The 11138-nt window shown below is 32.1% G+C and overlaps 1 protein-coding gene and 1 pseudogene across 1 annotated transcript; one reads left to right on the forward strand and one right to left on the reverse strand.

The window, feature by feature from the left end:
• Nucleotides 1–2151: 2151 nt before the first annotated feature.
• LOC18051856 (probable O-methyltransferase 3) lies at nt 2152–3500 on the reverse strand. Its single transcript, XM_006446665.2, has 2 exons — nt 2681–3500; nt 2152–2498 (listed from the first exon to the last, which is right to left on the reverse strand). Exons 1-2 carry the CDS (start codon nt 3464–3466, stop codon nt 2196–2198), a joined length of 1089 nt encoding a protein of 362 aa, XP_006446728.1. The 5' UTR covers nt 3467–3500; the 3' UTR covers nt 2152–2195.
• Nucleotides 3501–5422: 1922 nt separating this feature from the next.
• On the forward strand, nt 5423–10911 carry LOC112100877 (annotated as a pseudogene).
• Nucleotides 10912–11138: the final 227 nt, after the last annotated feature.

The following is an 11138-nucleotide window of genomic DNA, read 5'->3' on the forward strand; positions in this document are numbered from 1 at the left end:
CCCCACCCCATTGGCCTCCCTAATTCTTATGGGGATGGCAAAAAATAACCCTATATATTAAAAAAATTAAATATCAATTTTATCAGCACATGGGTCAGCAGATGGATACATTGAACCCATTAAAAATGCCCTTTAGAGATACACGCTATTTCTCGTGAATCATGAGTTCATGACATCCATCACCCAAATTTAAAAAATTCTGCTTTTTCTTTAAACACCCCTCTGAATTTTAATAATAACCCTTATTATTCTTTTTCCCATTAATGATGAACCGTGTTATGGATTGTTGTTTTCGAGATTAATCTTATATTAATTCTATTGAGTTGACGAAACTATTCAAATTTGATCCCGTGCCACGATATTTTTCCTCCAATCTATTTTATCAGAATGTTTACTAATATTTATATAAGATAATTAGTAAATTTACTCTCTTCAAATCATTCTTCTTATTTTTAAAAATCTCAATTTACTCCTTATTTTTCTTAAGAAAAAAATATCAACTCACTCCTTTTTTCTTTATCTTTTATATAAAAAATAAGAGTAACTTGAGGTTTTCAAAAGTTAGAAGATGATTTGAAGATGATCAATTAAGAAGGGAGACAATTCAAAATTTATCTTTTGTATAAACATTATTACTTGAATGGGTGCAGAAACCGATCTCATAATTCTAACCAAATAATTTTTAAGTAATTTTATTCTGCTACCCACACAAATTCAAATTTTAAGAGAAATAAAAAATTAAATAAATCTAATTGAACTTTTAACTTTGTCCATCCTATTAAAAAAATAAATAAATAAAATCGGTCAAGAAGCTTGGCAGCATCTTCGCTTAATAAGAAGAATTTTTTTTTTAAAAAAAAAAAAGGTTACATCAGCATATGGATCAGCAAAGTTGACCCACTGAGGGCCCTATCCAATATAGAAAATTTTCTATTACTTATGCCCGACGACATGGCGGAATGATTTTCTGAATAGGTTTCAAAAGTTTTATTTAGTTAGTTAATTGAGTTTAAGTCTTGTGAGATACAGAGTTGAAAATTGATTTGGATTTTGTCCATTTATTTACTTTCTAAAACTAAATAATAATTAATTTGATAATTTTATTAAATTTTTTTGGGTTAAAAATACATAATTATATTTACTCTAAAAAATTTAGTCAAGTAGTTTTAAGCAGTTTTATTTATATGACGCCCTAGTTTAAATCTTAAGACTAAAACATAAAATTGATTTTTTTATAGGTATTATTCAAGTCAAACTTCTCAGTAAATCAATCTATTAATGTCCAATAAGTATTTATTTAAATTCAAATTATTGATTATAATGCAATGATTAGGATAATGATTTTTTTTGTGCATTAAATAGTTGATTTAATATAAGAATATCGTCTTTTATTATCATTGCGATTGTTTTAATAAATCCTGTTCATAACCTTGCTTGAAATTTAAACCATTGATAAAACTAACATTTCACTGTAAACGCATTAGGAAAAAAAACAATGTAATTGAATTGCAAACGGCTAGCTGAATGGAATACATCCGCTACCAAGTCAAGAATTAAATCCCTCTCTTTCCCCTATTTTGGGAAAATGATGGAAACTTGGAACACTCTCCATAGGAGTGAGATAGGAAACTTGGAAATTTTTTCACTTTATGTGTACACGGAGATCCTTTGGTTCATTTCTTCTATTTGAGAGAATATCTAAATTCAATGACAATGTAGTGTGTTTTTCTCTGTCATGATTTTAACACCCTAGATGAAATCGAATATTAAAAATTTTCTAGAGACCTAATTATGTACGTAGGACATTTAGTATATATAACAGGGACCAAATCGTCATTCAAATACGTGCTAAAACATTTAGTATATAAAGTTTACAACAAAAATCCCTCTCTTTCTTTTTATTTATTTCACAAAACTTCCATTTCTTTAGCACACTCGCAAATTACAACTTGGGTTCTCATTTTGCAACTAATATTCTAGGTAAGTTACAACCCACTGGAGAACCCAAGTAAAATAAAGCTTATTACAACAATACATAAACAAGCATTTGATATTCACATAAAAGATATAATGGTAGGTAATGTCTAATTTAAATTTTAACTCTTATATTTTTTAGAATTCAAATTTAGATGATCCTTCTAAATAAAATTGTTTTGAAACTACTCAATCTAGCCCTAGGATCGAGAAACAACTTATTAAGGATAAACCTCAATAAGAGATCTTAAACCTAAAATGGGGGTAATTTTATAGTCACTAAAACCAGCATCCGCAAAAAGCTTGGCCCATTCTTTCTCATCTCGCTCTGTTCCGGTGACCAAGACCATCATCAACATATCAAAGAAGAGTTGTGTTTCAATAGACTCAGAATCCCCTTTTTTATTCTCTCTCATCATGTCGATAATAATCACCTTACCTTTCTTGACATCGCTCGTAATTGCTTCCTTACATTTCTGAAGAATCTTCACGCATTCTTCATCATTCCAGTCATGTAATATCCACTGCTTGTCATCACCAATAATATTAGAATTTAGAATATTTGAAGACCCAAAGTGTAAAATTGAATGAATATATGATGTACATAAGTAATTTGAGATGCTTCTAGTGTGTGTGTGTGTGTGTGTGTATTAATTTTATGCTCAAGAAACCACTTTAGTTAAACTATCGAAATCAATACGCGTACCTTGAATAGAACCGCATCAGCTGGGGGAATGGCCTCAAACACGTCCCCACCGACATATTTGAGATTGGCCAAATCGCTTTCGAGGCCATTAACCACATGTGGCAGATCAAAATCAGTGCACTCCAAATTAGGAAACGCTTTAGCTATGGCCTTGGCCACGGTTCCCGTGCCCCCACCCACATCCACTAACGAATTCAAACCTTCAAACACATCCTTACACTTATGTATCACCACACTTGTTGCCAACCGCGCATCACTTGCCATGGCTTCATTGAAGAAATTGTTAATCTTTGGCTCGTCCCCAGCATACTCCCAAAAACTCTTCCCATGTGCCGTATCAAACGGCGTAGGATCGTCGTTTTGAAACCAAGTGCTCAGTTTCAGCCACGGTGATAGCAAAATAGGATCTAGCATGGCTTGCAAGAAAGGTGTCACGCTTAAGGGGTTGTCTTTTAGGAGAAGTTTAGAAGCATTTGTGAGAACATAACCTTGTTCTTCGTCATTGTTATTTCGGCTGCTATTTAGCGTTTGCTGTGCAAAGAAGCCTGAGTGGATCAGAATGCGCATCAAGCGATACACACATCGGGTTTTTGATGGGTTTATTGTTAAGGCACTAACAAGCTCGTTGAGGGTCATGGGTTTGCCATGTTTGTTGATAAGATCTGGTATGCCTAATTCAACAGCGCATTTAAGTGACATGGAGTTTATGAAATTGAAAATGTGATTCCAAACATGAGCTTGAGCTTCAAGTAGCTCAGTATCATGCTCTCCATCAATCAAATTCATCCTTATTAGGCTAAGTAGGGTTAATTGATAATTGATGCAAATCAATGTATTTGAGCTCTATATATAATAGCGAAAGAGTCATATATACTATTAGGACCCATTTGCTATTAAAGTGTTGTTGTTTTTATTTAAGCTCTTGTGAAAAATAAAAATTGTTAAATAAAAGTTGATGGTGTAGGATAAATATGACTTCTAAATAATAATTTTAACAAAAATAATAAAGATGTATATATTTTTTATCATACAAGTGTGGAAAAAATTAACTCAACTTTTAATACAACAACAAATGTTTACAAAATACTTTAAAGATGCAGTTTCAAATTATAGCTGCTTAACTATAATACCAAACAGACCGTTAATATGTGTTCATAATAATTTTCTGTGGTGCCATCCAAAAGAAAAGGTGTTGGAGTGTTCTAAAAAACGTTTCTCCGACTGCATCTAATTGTTAACTAAATTAATAATTTGCTAAGGGTTAAATTCAAAGAAAAAGATGGGGATCAAAGAGGTTGTGACAAAAATTATTGTGAAAAATTAATTTTTTATTGCCACGTGATTCACGCCATCGGCCGAAAATTATTGCAAGATATGGCTCAAATATACGTATTCAGATCTGCTAAATCTTGTTATCCAAATAATAAAATTAATTCTGAAGACCCACTTAGAAAATTAATTCTGTTAACATCTCGCGTGCCTAATCATCGAAAAAATATGCAACTTGCAGTTTGGGGTAAGGCATTATTTATTCCATCCAAGACGTCTACGGAAAAGAACATAATTGGAGAAAGAAATATAATGTTGATTATAAATGCTTTTGTAATTAGGCTACAAAGAGAATCACGTGAAGTGAAGTAATATTGAGGGTTTCCTTAATTAATAATACGAACGGACACCAAATCTGAATTATTGTGACTCTGTTTGAGATTGAAGTGGTGTAAGTGAAAATAAATTATAATTATGAAATAAAATTTAATATTATGTAGTAAATATAATTTTTTTAAATAATAATTTTGATAAAATTAATAAATATATAATAAATTTTTCATCATACATATATATGTAAAATTAAATCAACTTAATTTTCAAACTACAGTAACTAATACTTATCAAACACATTAAGTATAACATATTTAATTGTAATCTTGCTGGATCTTGAATAATGTCTTAGCTGTGTCCCATGCTGTACATGCAAACTTAATTGCACTTTCTAAATATATCAGCCTGCATGTTTTTCTTAATTGCAGGAAACTTCTTGTTTCCTTATTTGACTTTTAAGTCTGTATCATAGAATACTCCCCGGTAATAAAATTATCGGTGAATTAGAACTTTCAATATAATTCTTCTCCCTGAGCCGTGACATGTTATGATTTGTAGGATTTTGTTCAATATTTTTAATCAATTACTTTTTTCTTTTCCACAATTCAAACTCAAGTAAGTAATTAAATAAAATTATTTAAAAATCGAGCAACTTCTTGTTGTTGATCTCGCTGAGGTGGCTGCTGATCAAATGATTTATATCAAACAGTGATTTTCAATAATGAAGGTATTTATTAATTTTTTATTTCTTTTGGAAAAGGATATTTATTAATTAAGATAATATCAGAGCACTAGTCACATGGATGCCAGTTGCAGTGACGAAAAGCCATGTTCATCTTCCCTTTCTTGCTGATTGGTTTATCGTACGACTTTGAATTAATGATTAATATGAGGTGTCTACACTCTACACTCATTCATAACGATTGAAACTAAAGGTAGAGCTCCTAAAAGATAATGGGGGCGAACCAGCCAACTCCCATTTGCAACGAAGGTGATTTGAATCACATGAATAATCCAAAGTTTCAGCTTTTTTCTTTTTTAAAAAAAATAAATAAATGGGTAAATTTCGCTTATTAAATTCACCGTTGCTGTGTGATTCGCAATTCAGAAGGTTGTTTTTTGGCAGCTCGGTGTGCTGGAATGACAGGAAGTTTTGGAGCACGGGAGGCAGAAGCACTTGGGATTCGAGAAGCTCTCAGCTGGATTAAAGAGCTGCAGTTTCCTTGTGTTATTATAGAAATGGACTGTTTACAAGTGTTTCGAGATTTGGCCGAGGAGTTTGCAGGTCCAAATGGGTTTGGTGTAATTATTGAAGATTGTCGGACTCTTGTTAACTCTATAGGAGAAGTACAATTCTCGTTTATGCGTCGGTCTGCGAACTTTGCTGCTCACTCTGTGGCACGTGCAGCAAGTTCTTTGTCAGGTCTCCAGGAGTGGAACATCATTCCACCTCTGTGGTTATTGAATAATCTGTAATCCGTTTGTTTAATGAAAATTCTTCCATTTTAAAAAAAAAAAAAATTCACCATTGCTGTTATGAAAGATTGCCAGGATTAATGAAGATGAGATTGGGATGATTATTAAATTCACGATTCACCCGTCCTTGGATATGATTAGGACTAAAATGGTATTTAACTTAATTGACTCGATCAACAAACGGTGATGAAGCACCAGAGAACTCAGACAAAGTTTCATGTCTCATTCTTTCTTTTTCATTGGTATTAGAATATGAATCACAAACTCAACGTAACTTACACTAATTACTTATTTTATTTAAAATATATATTATCTTAATTTAGCATTAATTATCTTTCTTTAATTTTTCAACTATAGGTTCATACATCATAATCTTTACCCGTAGTAGCTACTAGCTCATATTAATTACTTATTTAATTTAAATATATATTATCTTACTTTAACACTTATTATCTTTCTTTGATTTTTCAACTATAAGTTCATACATTGTAATATCTACTCTGTAGTAGTTAACATTAATTACTTATTTAATTTAAATATATTATCTTACTTAAATAGTAATTATTTTTCTCTAATCATTTTACTTTTAATAATTATTTACAAATTATTCATTCGTTGAGTGGTGAACATCTCCTCGTCTCTTTCTTGAGGCAAAGGATGTTATATGAGGGAGCACATCCGCTTTCCTTTTTTAAGGGCATACTTCAAGCTCAAGGCAAGCTAGACTTGAACGGATGAGGCAAGTCCCTAGAGTGGACTTTAAATTTGAAAGATGCAGTCATATCCCAACAGACATGGGCCGACTTGTGTGTCGTCAAGACCCGGCTCCTAATTTGGCGCTGATCCCAAAAGAAAAAATGTCACGTGTCATTACGACATGTACGAATTATAAGCACAAAATATTATTTGAGTTGTGATATTTGAACTCATGAATGAACCCAATTAAGGCATAGGAGCCTTCAACTCCCTCTAGGCCTTAAAATTTCTTAAATTAAGCCTGTAAACTCCTTCTAATTGTTAAGTCCAATACTAACATATTAAGTGATTTGGGCTTTTCTCAACAAATAAAAAGGTATTTTGGGCTCTTAAATTAAATCTATTTAAATAATAAGACTGTCGAATTTATTCAAATTCTAACTTAAAATTAACTTACAAAACTCATCATTTTATATTAATAATAAAAAAATTAAAGGAACAAAGAAAAAAAAAAACAAACCCCCAAATCATGAAAATTGTGAATCACTAAATTACAATTAGACTTAGCCACCGTCATTGCCGAACGTTTCCATTCCTACTGCCAGTCTGCCATCAACTCATTGTCGCCGCCGCTATCGCTGAGCCTTTCATGAGTTTCTTCCCTTGCTAGACCAGCCATAAATTGAAACAAGTATTATGCTTGAATGTTGTTTTGAAGTTTGAATTAATGATTTTGGCCGAATGAAGAGTTAATGTTCTGCATCTCTATAACTCTATTCATCAATTCTTATTCTGATAGCTATATACAAAATTCCAAAAGTAAATGTCCATTTTTTCAAGATGAGCAATTCCTTAATATTAAAATTGAAATGGAAAGTAGTGGGACAATGGGTGCTCTTTGAAAGTGGCTTATACTTTATTATATAAAAGCAATCACTTTTTTAATGCAAATAAATGAACAATTGAAAAGATAAAAATTGCAATCATGTATCTTTCCGTGAGCCACTAAGCCCCATTAAGTGTATTGTTAAATTATTTTTTTAATATCGAATTTGTATTAAATTAATTATTCTTGTTGAGTTGTTGTTAGGGGTGTTCACGGATCGGATTTTACGGATTAGACATCAATCTATATCCGATCTATGATTTTGCGGGTTATAATTTTTTCAATCCAATCCACGGATTGAATAAATTCAATACAAATCCAATCCATAGATCTACGGATCGGATGCAGATTTAACTCAATCCATATCCAATTCATACGTCTGCGGATCGGATGCAGATTTAACTTAATCCATATCCAATCCACCATTTTGCGCATTAGTTTCCGAATTAAAAATTTTTAGTTCTCTTCAATCCATGAACTAGGGTTGACAATGGGACGAGATGAGATGGGATTTACTAATCTCAGTCCTGTCCCGTATATGCGAGTGGGATGAAAAAACATCTCACTCCCGTCCCTATATTTTTTTTGGGACAAAAATGTGTCTCGATCCTATCCCAAAAAAGATGGGATCCTGTGGGATCCCATCCCAATTGAAAGTATTTTCATTTTTAGTCGGCAATGAGACGGATGAGACGGAATTTGTCAATCTCACTCCCGTCTCGTGTATGCAAGTGGGATAAAAAAAGGTCACAATCCCGTTCTTAAATTTTTTTATGGAACAAAAATATGTCTCAATCCCGTTCCAAATTGCCATCCCTACCATGAACTAATGAAATAAAAAAATCTAATATAAAAATAAATTTACTACTGATTAAATTAAAATTTGAATAAAATTTAAATAAATTAATTGTTTAAATAAAGATAAAATAATACATTCATAGTTTTAAAATATAACACATCGAGATTAATTGTTCAAATAAAACTACAATAATACGTTCAAAGTTTTAAAATATAACACACTAAGATTAATTGTTCAAATAAAGTAACAATAATACATTAATATAACACCGAAATTAATTGTTCAAATAAAGCCACAATTAATTGAAATGGCGAAATTTCTGAAACCAAACACAGTCTGATCCTTCACCATGGCTGTTGCGCCTGTCAAAAAATGATAATTACGGAGCCGTCAACGATGGGAACTAGGAGAAGCCATACGGGTGGCGATCTTGAAGGTTGTGATAGTCCAATTGTTCGGCTGGAACCAGTGATTGTGAAGTGGCTTGATGGACTCGGGGAAGAAGATGGCTTGCTCTAGCCAGAATCGTGTGGCCGACGTCCTTCAAATCGGTGTTGAGAGTGTATCGAACCAGTATTGGGTGTTGCTAGTGCGTGTGACGGCGGGGAAGCTTAGGGTTTTTTGTTTGCAAATTGTTGGTAACTTGCATTATGTTACTTTGCTTTTGGGTGGCTTTGCAAATTGTTGGTGACTTGGCGTTATGTTAGGTTGCTTTTGCTAGTGCATGTGACTTTGCTTTTATTTTGTTTTACAATTTTTACAAGTTATATTTGTATATTTGATTATTTAATTATTTTTTATTTTATATTATTATTGGGTAATGGCTAAGATATGTTATAGTGCTTATGTAACTATGTAATGTCACATTTATAATATTTTTTATTTAAATTTATAATATTTTTTAAATAAATAAATAATTTTTTTTTTTTGCGCGGATTCACAGATTTTTGTAGATTTACATAAGTAAATCCATATCCAATCTATCGACTGCGGATTTTTAAATTTCCAACTCATATCCAATCCATCAATCAACGGATCGAATTTTCACGGATCAGACGAATTGAACGAATCGGATTGGATTCTGAACACCTCTAGTTGTTGTAGTTATTTTGTTTGGATTTAGCCTTATTGTGGAATTTAATCTAATATTTTTTTATATGAAACAGATATGGAAAAATTTTTTAAAAAGAAACCACAACTCTCATCTCCTCTAGAGGGAACTAGTGATGGTTCATATGAAGTTAATTTACAAAATTTGTCTGCTAACTTATGACCTTGTATTGATAATTATAATTGTAATATTCGAGATCAAGTTCGAAGAACATACTTACAAAGGGGTTCTTTTCAACCTAAGGGGCACAATTTTAAATTTGAGAAATTTGGAAATCAACAACGATAATTTGTTTCGGATTGGTTCAAGGAATTTGGTTCTTGGTTGGAATATAGTATAAAAGAAAAGTCTGTATATTGTCTTTTTTGTTATCTTTTCAAAAAAGATAATGGTGATCAAGCGGACGGTGATACTTTTACTGGGAAAGGATTTAAAAATTGGAAAAAGAAAAAAAATTAAAGATTCATGAAGGAGGTGTCAATGGTGCCCATAACCGAGTTAGGCAGAAATGTGAAAGGTTGATGAATCAGAAACAACATATAGCAACTTTTTTTTGAAAGACAATCCAAGAAAACTCAAAGTGAATATGAAACTCTCTTGAATGTTGTTGTTGATTGTATTCGATTTCTTCTAAATCAAGGGCTAACATTTTGTGGGCATGATAAGTCTGATGGTTCAAGCAACAAAGGGAATTTTCTTGAGCTTTTACACTTCGTTGCTGATCATAATGAAGATATTAATCTTGTTACTTTCAGAAACACTCCTCTAAATCTGCAAAATGATATCCCCAAATATCCAAAAAAGACATTGTAAGTTGTGCTGCAACTGAAACTACTAATGTTATTATTAGAGAGATGGATGATGCATTATTTTCTATTCTAATTGACGAGTCTCATGATATATCTACAAAAGGGCAAATGACTGTTGTATTACATTATGTAGATAAGAATGGATATGTGGTTGAACATTTTGTTGGCATTAACCATGTTTCTAGCACTACAGCTGCCTCATTTAAAGAGTCTCTTGATAATATGTTTTTAAGGCTTGGATTGAGTTTGTCAATGTTATGTGGGCAAGGTTATGATGGGGCAAGTAATATGTAGGGTGAGTTCAATGATTTGAAAACGCTCATTTTAAAAGAGAATGGATATGCATATTATGTTCACTGTTTTGCTCATCAACTTCAGTTGACTCTTATTTCTGTGGCAAAAAAGCATAAAGAAGTTAATTCTTTATTCAATTTAGTTTTAGTACTAGTTAATATTGTTGGAGTGTCAGCTAAATGCCGTGACATTCTACATAAGAAACATGCTCTTACAATTATTGAAGCATTGGGTAAAGGCGAGCTTTCAAGTGGACAAGGTTTGAATCAGGAGATTACTTTAAAGCGTCCTATTAATACACGTTGGTCTTCTTATTATGGTACGTTAACGAGCATAATTTCTATGTTTCCATTTGTGGTTGATGTGCTTGAGATAATTGAAGTTCAAGGAAATTTTGAACAAAGATTTCAAGCTAAAACACTATTGAAGTTTATGCAATCATTTGATTTCATATTTTGTTTGTTCTTGATGAAAAATATTCTTGGCTATGCAAATGAGTTGTCACGAGCACTACAAAAGAAAAGATCAGGATATTTGGAATGCTGTAAAATTGGTTGAAGTTTATAAGCATAACCTTCAAAAGTTAAGAGATAGTGGATGAGATTCTTTATTTGATCAAGTTTCTACTTTCTGCAACAAGCATGATATTGATGTTTTAAACATGGACGATTTGTTTTTAATTACAGGCCGGTCACGCCATAAAGCTCGAGAGATCACAAATTTACACCGATATCAAGTTGAGTTATTTTATGCCGTCTTAGACATGCATCTTCAAGAGCTAAATA

This window comes from Citrus clementina, unplaced genomic scaffold (genome assembly GCF_000493195.1).
Source record: "Citrus clementina cultivar Clemenules unplaced genomic scaffold, Citrus_clementina_v1.0 scaffold_2, whole genome shotgun sequence".
NCBI classification, from domain to species: domain Eukaryota; kingdom Viridiplantae; phylum Streptophyta; class Magnoliopsida; order Sapindales; family Rutaceae; genus Citrus; species Citrus x clementina.

What these genes read in the sequence shown, in the direction of transcription:
- LOC18051856 (XM_006446665.2), bottom strand. Translation starts at nt 3,466, where the DNA reads ATGAATTTGATTGATGGAGAGCATGATACTGAGCTACTTGAAGCTCAA. An exon ending in CTGATGCGGTTCTATTCAAG is followed by an intron (nt 2,499 to 2,680) that starts GTACGCGTATTG and finishes GATGACAAGCAG; the next exon opens with TGGATATTACATGACTGGAA.